Source organism: Monodelphis domestica, chromosome 1 (genome assembly GCF_027887165.1).
Source record: "Monodelphis domestica isolate mMonDom1 chromosome 1, mMonDom1.pri, whole genome shotgun sequence".
Lineage (NCBI taxonomy): Eukaryota > Metazoa > Chordata > Mammalia > Didelphimorphia > Didelphidae > Monodelphis > Monodelphis domestica.
The window spans coordinates 262,233,540-262,254,628 of record NC_077227.1 but is presented as its reverse complement, the minus strand read 5'-3'; the positions used below and the strand labels follow the sequence as shown (position 1 = coordinate 262,254,628).

The window sequence follows — 21,089 nt, the reverse complement described above, 5'->3', positions numbered from 1 at the left end:
TCAAATTGTTTCCTTCCCTTTCCCTTCCCCTTCCCAGAGTTGACAAGCAATTCAATCTAGGTTATACATGTATTATCACACAAAATATACTTCCATATTGCTTGCCTTATAAAACCCAAACCCCAAAACATATACCCAAATAAATAAGTGAAAAATCATATGCTTTCATCTGACTCCAACAGTTCTGTCTCTGGAGTTGAATAGCATTCTTTCTCATAATTCCCTCAGAATTATCTTGAATCATTGTATTACTGACAGTAGCTAAGTCTATCACATTTGATCGTTTCACAATGTTGCCATTCCTAATGTACAATGTTCTCCTGGTTCTGATTATTTTACTCTGCATCAGTTCATGGAGGTCTTTCCAGCTCTTTCTGAAATCATCCTGTTTGTCATTTCTTACAACGTAATGAATTCCATCACCACCATATACCACAATTTGTTCAGCCATTCCCTAATTGATGGACATCCCTTTAGTCCAATTCTTTGCCATGGGGTAATGTTTTAAGTAAACGAATAAGGCATAATGTCCATCTACCAGAAGCTTAGTAGCTAGTAAAGGGAGGGAATGAAAAGCATTTAAGTATAAAACACAAGTGGCTCAAGAAAGATTTTTAAGTATTGTGAGCATTTCAATGTCTAGCATGGCATATTGAACACACTAAAGAGGAAAATAACAGGAGCAAAATACAAGGCAACATAGCATGTAATCTGTTCAAACAAGCCTCTCACACCATGATACTCTGCTATTGGGAAGCATTGTAAAACCCAGCACTTTATAGAAACACAAGGTTGGGAAAATCCACAAGTAAGAGGAAGAAGCACATATTATTCTCTCCTTCAGTGAGGGTAAGGTGGGAGCGAAGACAAGACCACAAAGAGAGAAGTGATGAGTACATGTGGTGCTGGATCCTGCAGGAATCCCATTAAAGCCAAATCACAGTCATGTGATCAAAAGCCCTAAGCAAAGCTGGGCAAATCATAGCCATCTGTGGGCCTTTCATTCCTTCAAAAACATCAGTATAATTCTGCCATGTAGTAATTCGTATAGCTGCAACGTAACTGTCAAAACTAGACACATTAAAGTATCTTGTCTTAGATATAACTAAAACATCTCTGCCTCAGATTCATACTCAGCAACATTTCACTGTAAGTGTCATATACTTCCTTTGTGAGGAGGGAGAAATTAGGATAAAACATTAGTGTCTGCTCTCCCATAAACTCTGGAATTGTTATAGATCTAAATTCTTAAAGACCTGGAGAAACTTATGGCCTATGGATTTTACTCTTTATGAAGAAAAAACAAAACAAAAAACAGACACACACACACACACACACATACACACACACACTCACACACAAAGAAGTTTAGAAAAGGCAAATCTCAAAGGACTTAGAAGCCATCAACATAATTGAACCAACACGAGAAAAGACAGCCTCATTTCAAAAAGTTATTGCAATGTCTTTGATCAAGGGAAAAAGCAAATCCATTCCCATCACTTTAGCTGAAATGGACCTTCAATCTAGCTGTCTGTCTGCCCACCAGGGTAATCAAACATCACAGATTGAACAGCAAGCACATGGTAACACTTAGGATGCCAAATGAAAGAGGCAATCCTTAACCATTTATTTGTGCTGCCACCTGGGTCTGCCCCAAACTTTTCTGCCCTTACATTTAATATTTCAGCTTCCACCTAGTTGAATGGCTGTCTTTTGTAGCAAACCTTTGTCTCGTCAAGCTTTACCTAGCCAAAATAAAAGCAATCAGACAACTTAGAACAAGATCTTTGATTCATGAGGTCCTATTAAACCAAGGGCAGGTACCATATCTTGAGTAAACTTGGTATCTTCTTTAGTACAATGCTTTGCACATTTAATAAAGGTATGTCAATCTTGCTCCCAAAGTAATCCCCCTGCCCCAGACTATCTCTATATGCATACTACTCTGAATCCCTGAAATTGTCATCAAACTAGGAGCCATTATGCCCCAAGTCATGGCATATCCTCCTAACCATGAAGACTGAAAAGAAAATTGTTGAAAAGTGATGCTCATAAGAGAACAGACAAGGGAAGGCATATTTTTCCTCAGTCCTAATTTAAATAGAAAACCTACTATGATTTTTCCTTCTTGTCATTCTCACCCTGTGTGTTTCAAACTAAAAGAAATAAAATTGTTTTGAGCTTAAAAATTCCTCACAAGTATTAATCTCTCTTTTGGAAAGACAGTTACACAATGTCCGCCTATATTCCATTTATTAATACCCTGTAATCCAGCTGTAAATGCCACTTCAAAGTCTATGCCCCAAAGGAAAGAAAGAAAACCAACATTTATTAAATACCTGCTTTGTGCCCATTATCTCATTTCGTCTTCACAACAACCCTGGGAGGTAGGTGTTATTGTTATCTTCATTTTACAGTTGAAGAAATTGAAGTAGATGGAAGTGATTTGTCAAAAGTTACACAGACAGTAAGTACCTGAGTCCAGATTTGAATTTAGGTCTTCTTCACCTAAAGCACCAAGCTTCCTCTCAAAGAAAGAGGAAAAGGTTTGAGATGTAACAAGATTATTTATTGCAATTCTTTTTAGGATAGCCAAAAAGTAGATGCTAAAACAATTTCTTCTCTTTGGGGAATGATTAGACAAATTATGGCATTTGAATGTAATGAAATATGCAATAAGAAATTGACAGTTTCAGAAGATGCTGGGAAAAACTATAGACTGATGCAGTTAAGTGAGCATATTGAGAACAATCTATACAATGAAACAATGTAGAGAAAAGTCTTTAGGATTTTGAATAACACAATGAAAAGCCACGAATCTAAAAGAATGAAGGTGAAACATGTCATTCATCTCCTGCCAGGGAAGTGATGGCCAACAGGGGGATTTATTCTGAGGAACTGTACATGTAAATATTGAGGATTTTTTCTTTTCTTTTTTTTTCAATTGTCTTAAATTACTCCATAGGGGAGAAAGGACAGATTAAGAACCAGAGTTTGGACTACAGGGCCTCTAAGGCCCCTTCCAATACTAAATATGCAAAAACAACTTTTTTGAGAAAAATCTCCATGATCTAATCCATACCCCAAAGAAAGGGTTTTATGTGTGTATGTGTGTGTGTGTGTGTTTAGTTTCATTGATGCCTTTTGGTTTGTTTGTTTTTTTCTCATGCTAGAGGCATTTCCCAATACCTCCTCCCACACACATAGAACTTTGTCATGGGAGGGGGGGGAACCTAGCAAAATTAACCAACAATTATAATTAACAGGGTATGTAACATTCAGCACTCAGCATCATTTATCCCTCTACAGGGAAGAGCAAAGAGTTTTTCATTATCAGTTCCCTGGAATCAATATTAATCATTGTCTTTAATCAGAGTTTTAGCTGTCTTATAGGGTTGCTTTAACTTATGTTATTGTTTGTTGCTGTTCAATTGTTTTTCATCCATGTCCAGCTCTTTGGGACCCCATTTGGGTTTTTTTGGTTTGTTTGTTTTTTTTTTGGCAAAGGTACTCAAATAGTTTGCCATTTCCTGCTTCAGCTCATTTTACAGATGAAGAAACTAGTCAAACAGGATTAAATGATGGAGGGTAACCCAGCTAATCTGAGGACCAATTTGTTTTCAGGAAAATGAAGCTTCCTGACGCCAGGATTGGCCCCCTGTCCATTGTACCATCTTGCTACCCTACATTACTGTAGTTGCCTATGTAGTTCTGGTTCTGCTTTCATCACTTTACATCTGTTCATGCTTGTCTTCCAAGGGTTTTTTTAAAAGACATTTTTCCCCAGAAGTGGAGACAGCTGATCAGAATAAAAATGCTATTTAAAAAAAAAAACACACTAGCTTGGGGGGCAGCAACTGAATTGAGAGGCATGGGAGGTCCCTGGTTCAAATCTGGTTTCAGATGCTTCTTAGATGTGTGACCCTGAGCAAGTCACTTAACCTCCATTGCCTAGCCCTTGCTGCTTTTCTGCCTTGGAACCAATACACAATATTGATTCTAAGATGGAAAATAAGGTTTTAAGAAAAACAAACAAAAACACTAGTTTGGGAAGACTGTCCAAGACAATGCTTATCTAGTAGTATGATAAACTAATATAGAAAGCAATCTTCCAATGGCCTCCCACCCACCCCTAATCCAAGAGCCTCAATTTCAGTTAAAATATATCAATATAAGGGGGCAGCTGGGTAGCTCAGTGGATGGAAAGCCAGGCCTAGAGATGGGAGGTCCTAAGGTCAAAACTGAACTCAGACACTTTCTAGCTGTGTGACCCTGGACAAGTCACTTAACCCCCAACCCCTATTGCCTAGCCTTTACCACTCTTCTGCTTTGGAACCAACACACAGTATTGATTCCAAGACAGAAGGTAAGGGTTAAAAAAAATACACCAACATAGTAAGGATAATATAGCATTAGTTAAGACTCAGATAACAGAATATAAATTGGTAGATCTATATGTTATGAAATTCTTCAATTATATAATTATAAAATCTATGTTTTATATATGTGTATATATATATGTGTGTGTGTGTGTGTGTGTGTGTGTGTGTGTGTGTGTGTGTGTGTGTGTGTATAGTGACCCAACCCATACCTAATCTGCAGGGGAAATCTTTCTCTTCCATGCCTCCTACTCTTTCAACATACCTAGTGGTTCAAAACTTAGAATATTACTTCTGACCTAGTAATGCTAAATATTTTCTTCGATACCTTAGATTTGTTAACTTAAAAAAATTACTGATATCTTTTGTTAATTACAAAAATTATCCAGTACCCCTTCCTCTGCCCCTGCTTCTAATAAAACAATTTATATTTTAAAGCATAAAAAACAAAGAAGAGAAAAAAATCAGCAAAATTGCTCAATACTTTGGAAAAAGTCTTAAAATATGTGATATGGCACAATCATGGACCTCTCACCCCAAGGAGTGGACTAGAAGAATATTATAGGAAGATTCTTAATGATCATTTAGTAAAACCTCTTTATTTTATCAATCAGGAAATTAAGCCCCCAAAAGAAGTGTCACCTCAGATTATATGACTAGTTAGTAAGAGGGAAAAAAATGACATGGCCCAAGTCAGTCCTATGCTCAATTTTAATATACCCTGCTGTCTTACTGACCTTGGTAGATAGCAACCTTGACATAGACCAGATATGGAACCCTGAACTCTGATCAAACCATATTAAAAAAAAAAAACTTTGTTAGGTTATTTTTTAAATTAAAACGACTCTTTTTTAGCAACCTACATTTGACACTCTCAAACATGAACATTTTCATGTACAAAGAACAAAAAATGAGGATTGTATATAAAACAGCAATTTGGTACTGCTCATTTGATTGCATTGATTTACTTAAGTCTTCCTAAGCTTTTTTGAATCTCTACCTTTAGTCATTTCTTATCATGAATCTCATATATTCACATACTATAACTGGTTCAGCAATTCCCCAGTCAATGGACATCTCCTTAGTTTCTAGTTCTTTGCTACAAGAAATAATTTTACTTTCGATAATGTTACACAAATGGGTCCTTTGCCTCTTTTATTTCTTTGGACCTACCATTAGTATCAGTGAGTAAATTGGTATACAGAATTTAGTAGTTGCTAAATTGCTTTTAAAAATGGTTTAATTAATCCACACTCCACCAATATTGAGTTAGTGTGCCTGAACTCACACATTCTCTCCAACAATGGTCTTTTTCCATGTCTTTCCTAGTTCAATAAGTAAGAGGTGGAACATGAGAGTTGTTTTAGTTTATTCTCACCTCTAATTGATTTGGAGCATTGTTTCAAGATGGTTGATAGCTTGCCTTTCTTCTTTTGAGAATTGCCTGTTCATATCAATTGACCATTTATCTATTGGAAAGTGATACTTTTATTAAATTAAATCAGTTCTCTATGTATTTTGGATATCAGATTTTTATCAGAAAAAATTACTACAAACATTTCCCCCCAAGTTTTCTCATTTTTTCTCATTTTTGCTGCAGTGATATTTTGCAAAAGCCTTTCAGTTTTATATAACCAAAATTACCTATTTTATGGTTTGTGATCCCTTCTATTCCTTATAGCATCAAGAAGTCTTTCCCATCCATAACTTCAAAAAGTATCTCCTTCCCAGCTTCACTAATTTGTTTCTGATGTGACCTTTTCTATCTAAGCCATGTATCCATCTGGAGCTTCTTATGGTAGAAGGTGTGCTATGTCTGTCTAAATTTAATTTCTGCCAAACTACTTTCCAGTCTTCCCACAAAATTTTGTTGAAAAGTGAGTCCTTACCCCAATAGTTTGGTTTATTAGACTTTCTACTACTATTAGTTCTCTTCTGAATCATGTATTCCTAATCTGTCCACTAATTAACTTTCCTATTTTTTAACTAGTATCAAATAGATTTGATAATTACTGCTTTGCAAAATGATGGAAGATATAGTACTGTTGGGTCACCTTCCTTTCATACTGATTCCGCTGCACAAAATAAAACCTCAATAACTAGAATTAATAGAAAATTTTACTCAACAACACACAATAAGTAATATCATGTGATGTTGCTCCTATAAAGGAAAAAAATGAAGTGTTGAATTCATCTTTATCTTCATTCCTCTTCTATGTTCCACTCCTTAACTTTCTAGGTTTTCTCCTCCATGCCATAGCAGCCTTCTTGTCCTGGAAGTCCAAGACATCATTGGCTTACTCATGCTCAAAGTACATTCTGACCCTGTGGTCCCTTACTCAGATTGGTTGGTAGGTGTTTTAAGGAAAGTGCCCATTCCAGCCCTATCTTCATTCCTTTCCAGATTCCACTCCTGTATTGCTATATTTTCTCCACCAAACTCCCAATCTGGGTACCTTCCTACTTGACCTTCCTTTTCAGCTTCTTACATGATATTCCCCACCCCCCATCAGAATATAACTCTTTGAGGGCAGAGGCTGCTTTCTCTTTGATTCCCATAACATAGCAAAGTGCTTGACACACTGCAAGCACTCTATAAATACTTAGGACTTGCTGAAGTGAGATGTAAAAAACCAAAAGACATGTACTTGCCAAAGATTTTTAGTTTGCCACTATCAATAAAGGATAGAGCATAGCTATTTCCCTATACATATGAGTGGAGAGAGTTTTACAGCCCTGTTTATCTGTAGATTACATTTGTCTAAAGCTCAAGACACTGGGGAGTTTCTTAAATAAGACTCTCAACTATTTTAGACCTCAGCCTAACACACTACATATGAAAAACAAAGTCGATGATTAATAACTATTATCCAGATTATGACATGTAGTTGGAGGAAAATCTCACTGAGTTTATTCATCATTTCCTACATCTTGGACAGACAGTACAGATGATCACTGTGCTGGACCACAACTAAATAGGAGAAAATAAGTTTCTGGAATATATTTGGGAAATAGCATAGTGCTTTCAAGATCCCTAAGCACCTCCACAGAAATAAAACCCCATCTTTTGAACACTCAGATTTTACATGTGATATGTTGAATCAAAGAATACCACAGTCTCCAAAGAATCAAAATTTCAGGCTATCCAAAGGACATTGGAAAGACACAGAGTGGACACGGCTAGTAATGATAATGGTGCAAACAAAAATCATTACTGACTGAGAAGAGATAAGGAAAAACTGTTTTCACTTAATGGCCCTCACTAATTTCATAAAGCTGTGGAGTTCTTGCCAGAGAGGTCCACAATTCTTACCAAGCTTGTTTTTTTTTTTTTTATCCATACGCCAATCTCTCTGACCCAACTAGGTTCATAGGCTTATCTCTGAAAGATACACCTTTGTGAGGAGGTGGAGATGGAGGCAAACTAAATCCTTCACCAAAGGAGCATTTAATTGGTCCACCATAGCACTGTGTTCTATAAATACTCCATGCCAACATCGATATAGCCAGAATACCTCTACACAAAACATTAACCAGGGGATTGTTGGAGACTACAACCTACCCCACTCTCCTCCCCTTTCAAGGGAAAAAGATTCCTATTGAACTCAAATTGGACAATGTTTCACTAAAGAGCTTTGGGGTGGGTCAGAGAAGAGTAAAGGACTATATAGGAAGAAGAAAGAGGAACGAGGGGAAGAAGAGGGTAGTTGAAAGTAAAATTTCATGGAAATTGGCAAAGCATGAGAAAAAAATCAGACCACATTTGACAGAGGAGACAAATGAAAGTCTGGCTTTAAGAGGAGAAATTCAGCAGGGAGCATGAGGACCAAAAAATTCAGGTTTCCTGGCTCCCCATTTCACACATCTCTTAAAAATTCCATTGCCAGCTGGCAAGGTACAGTGGGGAAGGGGAGAAGAAAGAAGAAACAGAGATGACCAAGAAACTGTTGAAGAGAGAAATTGCATAGTGCCTTATAAAATAGGAAAGGAAAAATGTTTGTTCTCTTCCCCAAAACCCAGAAAGCATCTCCCTTAACCCTCAGTTAAAAAAAATGAACCTGGAAAGAGTGATGGTAAAGGGCTTACCTGTGTGAAAGAGCCATCCTCATTGCACTCAGGTACAAACACCGCCTCCTGGGGTTTCTTGGCTTGCTCCAGTGCTTGAGCCCTTTCTTGGCGACACTTACTTTGGCCAGCATCTGAAAGCAGATGAAAACTGGGTGAGAATTGGGGAAAAGCACTGAAAAGAGTCATTCTTTGATTAAAGCTCTTTAATCAAGACCACCTTAATGACCAATTTCCACCAGAAGCAGTTTAGGGAAAAGCTACTGTTGGGAACATTAGAGGAAATTTCCACATTTAGTGGAAGACAGTAGAATACAGTAGAAAGATCAATTAATACAAGGAGCTAGGTTTGAATCCTGACTCACTAATTACTGTCTGGGTGGCCTTCCTCTCATTGTTGTTCAGTTGTATCTGACTCTTAATGACCCCAAAGACTATTACTATCCATGGGGTTGTCTTCTCCTTCTCCACTGTTTTTCAGTTGTATCCAACCCCATATAGTGTTTTCTTGGCAAAGATAATAGAATGTCTTGTCATTTCCTTCTTGAGCTCATTTTACAGATGAGGAACTGAAGCAAACAGGATTAAATGACTTGCCTAGGGTCACACAGCTAGTAAGTGTCTGAGGTCAGACTTGAACTCAAGGAAGATGAGTCCTCCTGACTCCAGACCCAGTATTCTATCCACTGAGCTACCTAGATGTTCCTTTCATTAAGGCTCAGTTACTTCAAATGTGGACTAGGTGAGATCTAAGTTCCCTTATAACTCTTGAATATAGTATCATGTAATGAAAGAATCCCTTCTGTCAGAGGTATGGTCTTGAAGGTAACTGAGAATAAGCAATTAGGGGATATTTAGGGAAAGGGGTGATTAAAATAATAGTGATACCATCTCTTAATCTCCAACCAAAGTTAGTATGTGATGTATATGTATATATGGATGGCTGCATTTGAACTCACGAAGATGAGTCTTCCTGACTTCAGGCTCAGTGCTCTACCCACTCTACCACCTAACACATAATTAACATGTGACCAACAGATTCCCTGGACAACAAAAAAGGCAATGTTATCATCCACTCTAAGTTTCCTCTTAATGTTACTATTTAACAAGAAAAACGGCCCATTTTCCAAGAGATTGGAATTACTCCTCAATAACTCTCAGGGAAAGAAGTCTTTCCTTCAAACTTTTACTTTTTTCTCTTAGGAAATTGTTGACTTGGGCTTTTCAAAGATGCCTTCCTATCCGACAATTATAAGGCATTTATTTTATATGCCAAAGGGTTTGAAACAACATATTTTTAGCTATCAATAGGATGGTATCATAGAAAGAGTTGAGATCTGTTTTTGTCGAGTCTTTTTTCAGTCATGTCTAACTCTTAATGACTTCATTTGGGGTTTCCTTGGCAAAGATACTGCAGTGGTTTGCCATTTCCTTCTCCAACTCATTTTATAGATGAGAAAATAGAAGCCAACATGGTTAGGTGACTTATCCAGGATGGCACATTTAGTAAGTGTCTAAGACCAAATTTGAATTCAGGACAATGAATCTTCTTGACTCCAGGCTTGGCACTCTATCTAATGAGCCACCTACCTGTCCCCAAGATCCATTAAGAGCTTGTATTTTATAAATTTCAATTAGGAAAAAAACAAAGAGGATAACAGTTCCTTCCCCAAATTTTTTTCAGGTAGACTTAATAGTTCAGAAATATAGTTCATCCTTTAGATAAAGGAGCTCTCTCCATCTTATCCTTCCCTTTGATGAAAGTAAAGGAGAGGAATAAAATATGTCAAGTGCTTGTATATAAAAATATTGACAGAGAGGAGACTGGGACTGTGGAAGGTAGTGTCATACAGGGGAAAGAGGACCAGTTCTGGAGTCAGAAAATCTGAGTTCAAATCCTGCTACTGACACTACCCCTTTGTGACCCTGACCAAGTCACTTAACTTTTCTGAGCCTCGGAGAGTTATCCTAGTTGACCTCTAAGGTTCCTTTAATAATTAGACCTATAATATTTTTATGATTTAGGATTCTTTCATCCCTCCACTTCACTCATTATATTCAGAAATGCCCACACTTACCTTTACACCTGCCTCGATGTACCACTCCCAAGGCTGCATCTCTACACTTGGCTCTCTGGTAGTCACACATTGACTCATAAGTCCTGCCATCTGAAGCACAGAGTGGCTTGGGCTGAGACCGGGAACAGTGAAGGTTGCACTGAGGGTCACGATCACTTATCAGAAACTAGGAGAGATGAAGAGAGGAAAGAGAAAAAGAAATCATAGTAAATACATCATGTGCAATATTGGTTCACCCAAGGTGGCACCAAGTCATAGGAAGAGAACTTAAAGGCCATTGTTGTTACTCAGTCATGTCTGACTCTTCCTGGCCTCATTTGGAGTTTTCTTGGAAAAGTTTCCCATTTTCTTCTCCCACTCATTTTACAGATGAGAAAACTGAGGCCAATAGGGTAACGTGACTTGCCTAGGATTACCCAGTTAATAAGTGTCTGAGGCCAGATTTGAACTTAGGAAGATGATTCTTCCTGACTCCAGGCCCAGAACTCTGTCTGCCGCAGCATCTAACTGCCCCAGAAAGGGCCTTTGATGTTATGATAGTAAATCACATTCCAGACAGCCTAACTTTTGCCTTGCTACTGGATTTTAATGACTCTGGAAGAGAAAATGAGGCTGATGACTTTGTTCGATTCTGCCTCACTTAAATCTAATTCATGCACAAGTCAAGAATCACCTCATGATGTAATTTATTGGTCCCCTGAAAACGAAAGACAAATAACAATAAATCACAATGATAACTTGGGCACATTTTCTTTATACCAACTCTATTAAATAGATAGAGCAAGAATTATCCCTATTTCATAGATAAGGAAATTGAGTCTATGAAAGGTTAAGTGGTGTGCCCATGGTCACACAACTAATAAATATCTGAGGTATGATTTGAACTCATATCACATCAAAGACCCCAAGTCCAGTGCTCTATTTCTACCAAGTTTACAATCTTGATTATCTAATGCATTTATTAATTAAATTATCTAGTACAACCTACTACTCACCCTATTCAGAAATCCCTTCTACAACATCTCTGACATATGAGCATCTAACCTGTGCTTACAAAGAAACAGTTTTAGAGTTGGAAGATACTTTATAAAATCACTTAATCCAACACCTGTGAACCTTAAAAATTCCCAGACCCTACTTCATAAGATTGGATTAAGACCATTCCCCATTTGGGCAGTGAACTCTACTTAGATCAGGAATGTGAGAACTCACCTAAAGTGTGTACTTTTCTGAACAATGAAAAGTACTTAAACCCATACTTAAGCCATGCCTATTTTAGGACTAATATAAAAAGGGTGCTAAATACCTATAAAGGTCAAGCAACTTGTGAACTTACAAGGAGCAAAGAGGTGAGAACTTACTCAGAGATTCTAGTCTACTCAGGTGTGAATTACTCAAAAGATTAGTCTACTCAGGTGTGAACTAAGAATGGTCTGTCCTTTGAAAAATGTCTACTGTGATTGGTAGATGTAAGGACTTAGGGGAGGTGACATAGGAGAAAATGCCCTTTAAATAGGAGCTCAGATAGGAGCTCGAGAGAGATTCTGAAACATTCAGATTGAGGATTGAGCTGGTGAAGTCAGCTGAGATGGAGCTGGCCTGTTGTCCCTTGCTTGGACAGATCTTGTGGTGAGTGATTAAGGACTGACTGATCTTTTCTCTTAGGGCTTAGGCCTGGGTTGGCCAGGACTGGCCAGGGCTGGCTTATCCTTTTCTCATTATTCTCCTTTTTCTCTCTTTCTCTCCTTTTCTTTAATTCCTCATTTGTATTAATTAAAATCTCTATAAAACCCAGCTGACTTGGGTATATTTGAATAATTGGGAATATTTCCCTGGTGACCACCTTATATTTGATTTAAAAACAAAACACTGTAGTGAAAACATATTTCCTGCGGTCACAACTTACTCACCCACTCTTTATATCTATCACAATTTATATCTTCCACTATTTTAATCACTACGGTTTATGACACCAAACCATTTTAACTATTACACACCTTAAATTTAGATATGTGGAAACTGAAACCAAGATAAGGTCACACATCTAAGAAGCAGGGCTGAGACATGGATCCAAGTTTTCTTTTTGCTTTTCTCCCCATGTTTTTTTAAAACCCTTATCTTCCATCTTAGAATCAATAATATATATTGGTTCCAGGGTAGAAGAGCAGGAAAGGCTAGGTAAAATGGGGGTTAAGTGAATTGCCCAGGGTCACAAAGCTAGGAAGCATGTGAGGTCAAATTTGAACCTAGGACCTCTTATCTCTGGATCTAGCTCTCAATCCACTGAGCCACCTAGTTGTCCTCCCCTTCTCTCCATTGTTCTTTCTGATACATCTTCTTTCCTTTTGCTTCCATTGATTAAAAAATAAAAGACAAGTTAATAGAATTATAGATTTAGAATTAAGAGGCCCTTTAGAGGCCATCCAACACTATTCAATTTACCACTGAGAAAGCTGAGGTCCAGAGAGAGGAAGTGATTTGTACAACCTAATGAACAGAACTGAAACTAGAAGAAAGCTAATTAGAATTTTTCTCAGATTCAATTGCCCAGAGGAGAAATGCTTTCTTTTCCACCAAGGTTCAAAAGATCTCTACCTCTGGGCAGGAGTTGGATTGGGGATGGAATATTTATCTGTGGTTCTCCATCAAAAGACTGCATGACACTGTTTCCTTATTGAACCTGAGGCTGCTGATCCCAGGATCCCATTGCCAAAACAGCATTCTTTCAGCACCCATTGCCATACCATGTTGACTATCCTTGGTCTGCTACACCTCCATCCCCAAGGCATGGAGGTATATTAACAGATACCTCTGTTAATAGGGCAAATAGTTGCACTGTTCAACAGCTTTGTTTGGCCCTAGCACTATCCTCAAACCATACAAGTCTACTCCTTTTTTATAAACAGCAGTTACTATTATGCCTCTCCTCAGTCTTCTCCAGGCTAAACATCCCCAGTTCCTTCAACTTTTCTTCCCATGGGATAGTTTCTTGAGACTGGTATTCCCAGTCACTGTTTTCTGTCAATGTCCCCTAAAGTAAATTACTAAAGGTCAAAGGTCTGAATTTCAAGGTGAAAATGGAGTTTTTCTGATTCCCACTTAGGATGGCTTCAGGAACAGTGCTGCCATATATCACTTAGTTTCTTTGTGAAATGGGGTTAATGCTTTGTTATCTAATACCAAAAAAAAAAAAAGAGTAGCAAGAAAACACCTGAAACAGTAGTCTCATGATGCCACAGTCACATCCCCTTTGTCTGTGCCTTTCCCATGTATCACTGACATCCAGGCAGATAAGTGTTTTTTTCAATCAATTCAATAGACACTTCTTACTGTGCAGGGCATCCCAAAATCATAGTGCAATTTAAGCTAGTAAAGTGTTTAATAATTAAAGTTTCAGTTAGTAGCTTGAAATTGCACTAAAATTTTTGAGAAACCCTATATGAGTTTTTTTTTTTAAATAGGGTTATAGATTTGTAGCTCAAAGGGAACTGAGAAGCCCCCTAGTTTAAACCCTTCATTTTACGGATGAAGAAATCAAAGGCTAAGGATATTAAGAGACTTGTCTAATGTCACACAGCTGCTAAACACTGAATAATTTCATTGGAGGAAAAAAATACCAAGTAGAGCGTACAATGAGAAATTTCATACACCTGGGCTCCATCTGGTTGCTTCAATTGTTTATTCAAACTAATTGTTTCTCTCTCACCAATGATTAGTAAGCTAGGTGGTACAATGAATAGTGAGCTGGACATAGAGTCAGAAAGACGCAAGCTAAAATCCTGCCTTATAGACTTAAAAGCTGTGTGACCCAAGTCACTTAATCTCTTTCATCCTCAGGTTTTCCATCTGTAAAATGAAAGTACTTGCCTCCTGTGGTTGTTGTAAGAATTAAAGGAGATAATATATGTAAAATGTTTTGCAAACTTTAAAGGATTAATTAAAAGCTAGCTATTATTTCTAAGCATGTTAGTTTGTTCCTGTGTCATTTAATTTTTTAAGCTTCAGTTTCTTCATTTGTACAATGGGAATACTAATACTTGAAGAAAGTCTGGCAAAATCATATTAGTTTTTAAGCTATTGATCATCATCCCTTTCATCATCTAGAAGTTAAATAATTAATAAATAAAATAATTATATAAATTATATAAATAATTAATGAGCCCCCAACAACATATTTTGATTATCTTGCTCAATGCCTTTTTCTAAATTTTAAAATATATAGTAGGCAAATCAATTTCAATATTTGTTCTTGTTGCTGTTGTTATTCTTCAGTTATATCTGATTCTCCATGACCCCATTTGGAATTTTCTTGGCTGAGATACCAGAGTGGCTTGATATTTTGTTCTCCAGCTCATTTTATACATGAGGAAGCTGAGGCCAACAGAGTTACGTGACATGCCCAGGGTCACACAGCTAATAAGTATCTGAAGCCAAATTTGAATTCATGAAGTTGAATCTGACTCCAAGTCTGACATTCTATCCACTCAGCCACTTAGCTGCCCAATTTTAGAATCTTCCAAATGTTCTCTACTACCATCTCTGAAGGAGGGCACTAAAGAGACTGGTGTGTTTGAGAAAGTATCTTGGCTTAATGGGATTGATCCCTATTAGTTTGTAGAAATCTATAGTAGAGTATATATTTGTAGAATTGGAATAGAGCCAGGAGTGTGCTGAATCTAGTTCAAATGGGAGAGCTCTTAACATTTTGATGTTAATATTTACACCTCAGAAATCATTCAACAATACCAATTAGAGCTTGGTTGATTATTTTGTTAATTGTCTAGACTTTAAAAAGTGATGGAGAAAATGTTAATGAAGACGAAACATAAAGTATGCACATATATACTTGGGTTGTTTGTTTTGTAATTGAGAAAAGTCTGATTCAGCATGCAAAAGAGCAACCCTAGTGGGAGGGGAGGGGGTAGGAGCAATGAAAACAGAATTCCAGGAAGGAACAGAGGAGCTGAGAAGATTCAAAAGCAGTTACTTCATTTCTCTTTGGGAACTCCTCAATGGTGGTTGGTCTAAGAGAAATGTCTGAAGCAGAAAGACCTGAGCATCTGATCATCTCTCTGTGAACTCAAACCCCTTGGATCCAGCTGATGAGAAAAGGACTTTTATTACAAAACATCCATCCAAAGATTTTCCTCTCTATCCCCTAAGGTCTGTCCTTGAACTTTGTGCTACAGCCTGGGTAGGTAGAAGTCAAGACAGCTCTCACAACTGACCTAGGAGATTTGGGGAAGGGGGTCAGTTGTTAACTTCAGGGATCTCCTACTTCCCACTTTCCACTTCCTTACCCAATAATTCTATTTACCCTATCTTGTGTATGTCCCTTTAGAATAAATAGTTATTCCTTAGATCAAGTGCCTGTCTCATAATATCCAGGGAGAGAGATCTGAAGCTTGGGTAGGAGAACTATACTTTCTCCTCAAGGAATAAGAATCCATTTCAGTCCTTGACTTTACATTCAACCCAGTCTCTGAAAAGATATACTTTGTAATTCTGAAGACAACTAGTGCTGGTTTTACTAAGGAAAGAGAGAGGAGGAACAATCTATCCCCTCTCTCCATCTTCTTGCTCTATTCCATCTCTCTCACTCTCTAGCCTCAAATAAACATAGTGGATGGCTCCATTTCCCCATCCATTACAGTTTGTTTTTTTACAGAGAACTTGCTGTTCAACATTTACCAGCACCTCTCTGGATAAGGGTATTTAGTCCTGCTAACAGAAAAAGGAATGATAAGCAGCATAATGAATAGGTGAGAGCTAGACAGAAACAAGAGACGTGGTTTAAAAATTTTTTTTTTTCTGGTAGTACTGGGGCAGTTTCTCTGCAACTCAGTTTTCTCATCTTTAAGATGTAACCTACCTCATAGAATTATTACAGGAATCAAATGAAAATGTATGAATATATGCAATCTTAAAGTATTATATTTTAAGATCACAACTGAAATAATTTGATTATTTGTACTATTAGCAATAGTATTTTAAGGAATCCATGGATACTCTTCCACTGACTTTGCCAGTGGAATTTGAGAATTCTCCTGGAATGACTAGAACATTTGATCTTGGGTTCTTCTGATCACGAGGGTATGTATTTAAGTCTGAGGAATATATCGAGAATCATTGTCTAACATGATCACAGAGTATCATATGTTGAGATTTGGATATTTTAGTCCATCACAATCAATTCAATGTGAATCATGAGTATGATGATGTGCTTTGGGTATAGTTTGGAATATATTTGCTGTGACAAAACAGAAAAAATGCATCATTAAAAGATTTTTTTAAATTTAGAATATTTTCCTGGTTCCATGATTCATGATTTTTCCCACTTCTCTTCCCTCCCCTCTCCCAGACCTGACAAACAATTCTATTGGGTTATACATGTATTATTGTTCAAAATCTATTTACATAATATTCATATTTGCCATAGAATGATCTTTTAACAATAAAACTCTAATGGTACCCCATCAAACTACATGATTGATCATATATTTTCTTCTGCGTTTCTGCTCTCACAGTTCTTTCTCTGGATGTGGATAGTGTTCTTATAAGTTCCTCTGGATTGCCCTGGATTGTTGCTTTGCTGCTAATAGAAAAGTCTATTACATTCTATTGTGGCACAGTGTTTCTGTCTCTGTGTACAATGTTCTCCTGGTTCTTCTCATTTTGCTTTGCATCACTTCCTGGAGGTCTTTCCATTTCACACAGAAATCCCTCCAATTCATTTTTTAGGCTTCTCTTGTGTTTTGTGTTTGAACTTCAAAATTTTTGTTTAAGTCTGGCCTATTCCTCAGAAATGTATAGAAATCTTTTATCTTACTGAATGTCCATCACTCCCCACCCCCACTGAAAGAATATACTCATTTTGCTGGATAGGTGATTCTAGGTTGTAAACCCAAATCTTTTGCCTTCCTGAATATCATATTCCATGCCTTTCATATAGAAGCCACTAGATCCTGTGGGATCCTGATTGTAGCTCCATGGTATTTGAATGGTTTCTTTCTGACTGCTTGAAGTTTATTTTCCATGACTTGGTGGCTCTTGAATTTAGTTATTACATTCCTGGAAGTTATCATTAGAGAATTTCTTTCTGGAGGTAATCTGTGAATTCTTTCAATTTCAATTTTATTTTCTTGTTCGAAGATCTCTGGGCAGTAATCTTTGATAATTTCTTGTAATATGATGTCTAAGGTTTTTTCTTGATCAAGGCTTTCAGGTAGTCCAAGAATTCTCAAATTGTGTCTCCTAGATCTATTTTCTAGGTCAGTTGTTTTATAAATAAGATATTTCATGTTTTCCTGTGTGTTTTTTTTTTCATTCCTTTGATTCTGCTTTTATTATGTCTTGATTTCTCATGAAATCATTAGTTTCTAGATGGTCAATCCTGATTTTTAATATCTGATTTTCCACTGTCAGTTTTTGGTTCTCCTTTTTAAATTAGTCCATTTCTTCTTGTATCACTTTCATTTCTCTTTCCCACTTTTCCTCTGCCTCTCTTAATTGCTTTTCAAAGTCTTTTTTGCATTCTTCCAGAATCTGTGTTCAATCCATGTTTTTCTTTTGGACTTCATATGTGTTAGCTTTGCTTTCACTGTCCCCTTCTGTGTCTGTACCTTGCTCTTTGTCTCCATAAAAATTCTTTAGTTGGGTGCTTTTTTGGTTGTTTGCTCATTTTTCCTATCTAATTACATGTAAGCTTGGGGGGATGATGTGTGATGGTCTATCATTTTTTTTACAAAAACTTTAGCAATAGAATCCTGATCACAAAAAAAAAATCCCATTGTATTTTTTGAGTTGATTAGGCTTCATCTTTAAGAAGGCTCAATTCTAAACACTACAAAGAAAAATCTAAACATAAACTAAATGCTAAACAACACAATAATAAACTAGAATGTAACTAAGATTGTAAGATTATGAGGAATCTCGATAACATGTGAAAAAAGGATGATTGGAAGAAATTAAAATGTCCCTGGTCATCCCAAGAAGTAACTGTATCACCAGGAGTTATCTGATTAACAGAGAGTAAAGAACATTAACAGCTTACCACTGAGTCTTGCTTCAGAGACCAACATGTAACTAAAAGAGCATTAGGCGAGGAATCAAGAGTGTCCCAGTTCTATCAATAACTATGTAATGTTGGAAAAGTTACTTAATTCCTTTTGGTCTCAGTTTTCTCATCTATAGAATGTGGATGTTGGACTATTGATATCTAAAGTACTCTCCCAGGTCTTAGCATTTCATATCATTTTATCATTAAAATTGGCTTTCATATGTGATTCCTGAAACTTCCTCAGTGAAGTTTACACTGGTAGTTCCTACCAGATAAACCCAATCAGCACACCATTTGGGATAGTATCCAGCATGCTGATGATAACAATTAGATAAATTTTACTCAATGATCACTCTATTTTAAGAGAAAAAAACATGAAAAGAAATCAGAACTCTGCTCAATGCAATCACAGCTTTGTAGAACTGATGATAGAGCATTATCCCAGAGGGAGATTCCCACCTACACTTTAGGTAAAAAATGCATACCTTGTCAAGATATGGCAAATATGTTTATCTGGTTTTATTAATTATCCTTTTTTTGTTACAAAGGAGGCTTGTATTTGGAAGTGCATCCTAATAAAATTTTATGCTGATGCTCGTTAAACTACAAAGACACCTCTTAGCCTTAGGTCAAGGTCTATTGAAGTGAATCAGTTAAACCACAGAAAGTAGGTAGCAGAACAAGCCATCCAATTAGCTACAAGCTTTCTCTTCCCTCATCATTCCAGGTCAGTGATGGCAAACCTTTTAGAGATGGAGTGCAGAAACCCATCCCCACCCCCCAGACCAAGTGCTGTGCCCATCCCCCCTCTGAGTGCCAAGTGTGCCCCACCCCTTTATCCCACACAGGGGAGGGAGAAAGTGCTCCCATTGGGCTGCTGGGAAGAGGGGTGGGTGAAGTGAGTATGTCCTCAGGCACAGTGGAGAGGGGGAAGGGAGCATCTCTGCCTGAGTCTCTTTGCCTTTCTAGTAACAAACTCAGGGGTGAGGGGGTGGCCACGTGCCCACAGAGGGAGCTCTGTATGCCATTTTGACACTCTTGCCATAGGTTCATCATCACTGTTCTAGGTGATGTGGTGGGTAATGCTCAACCTGTAGTCATGGAGAATTAATTTCAAGTTCAGCCTCAGGCACTTTCTAGCTGAGCAAGTCAGTTAACCGCCAACTGCCTTGGTTTCCTCCTTTTTAACATAGAGATAATAATAGCCCTTATCTCCTAGGATTGGTGTGATGATCAAATGAGATAATATTTGTGAAGTGCTATATAAATTTTCGGTATTTAAAAAAGAAAATAAGACTTAGATGAGAAGAGGTAGGAATTAAAAATGCTCATGATTTTAGCTTCTAAGGGTCCAAATAGAGTTCTGGACTTGGAGTCAGGAAGATGTCAGTTTGAATACTGCCTCCTAGAATTTTCCTGTTCTATGAACTTGGATAAGTCACTTAAACTCTCAGCCCTGGTTTCCTTACCTGTAAAATTGGGATAATAATACTTATAAGTTCATTGTGAAGATCAAATGAGATAACATTATTACCATATCAGATGTTAACATATCTGATAAAAGTGGTGACAATGACATTAAGAGAAGGATTACATTAATAAGTCATATTTATATAGATAGGAACCATAATAGATGTCTTATCTTACATGTAAGAATAAACATATGAAGAATTTAGAAGCACCATTGGCATGTATCAAATGTGATAATACATAATGTGAGGCTCTTCACACAATTTCTAGTACTAAATAAAGGATAGCTATTATGGTGGTGGTAGTGGTGGTATTTATCATTATATAATTATAGCCTGGAATCTCATTCCCTGTGGAAGCACTTACTTAACAACACCTTTATTACTAAGTGTTTTGGGCAAGTCTGGCTTTTCAAGGAAAAGCTTTTTGCTTATGCCACAAACTCTTGCCTTACGTAGCTTATTTCTGAGACTACCGCTACCTGTAGTTTCTATGCCTTCCACTTCAAATAGAGTCGTAAACTGGCAAATGTTTAACAACCAGTTCTACAGTGGGGAAAATGTATCAGTGGCACACTTCTAAGTCTAATCTGCATTATTATTATTTTCTCCATTATTTTTTAAGGCTTGGTAAGCAACAAAACAAAAATTGAATCCCAATTGGTAGCATTTACTGATTTCTGAAGTATAAATGCTCCCAGTGAAAATTTAACAATCAGCTAGCTGGTCTGAACTGACTCTAACAAACCTCTAAATTCAGTTTCCATACAAGTGGTCTGAAGCTTCTGATATAAGTCCCAACCTATAATGGCCTAAGCATATAAATCTGACTCTTTCCCCTCTTCCTTAGAGGTTAGAATTAAAAAAAAAAAACTCTTGCCTCAACTCAAACTTTCTTTTTATTTTAATTTATTTTTAATTGGAGCCTTTTGTATTGTATTGAAATGTATTGAAGCCTTCATTTCTGAATACATCCCTTCTACCTTTACCACAGTACTACTCCTATAACAAAGTTTCTAAAGGAAAGGTTCACCAAAAC

The 21,089-nt window shown here is 37.1% G+C and overlaps 1 protein-coding gene across 2 annotated transcripts in view; it reads right to left on the bottom strand.

Annotated features, from left to right (window-relative positions):
* Positions 1 to 21,089, bottom strand: part of SMOC1 (SPARC related modular calcium binding 1) — a 207,749-nt gene that overhangs the window by 97,967 nt on the left and 88,693 nt on the right. For both annotated transcript variants that reach the window (XM_007472901.3, XM_007472900.3), the window contains exons 2-3: positions 10,523 to 10,688; positions 8,466 to 8,578 (exon numbers count right to left, since the gene is read on the bottom strand). In XM_007472901.3, the coding sequence (XP_007472963.1) occupies positions 8,466 to 8,578; positions 10,523 to 10,688 (279 nt within the window). The remainder of the gene's footprint in view (positions 1 to 8,465; positions 8,579 to 10,522; positions 10,689 to 21,089) is intronic.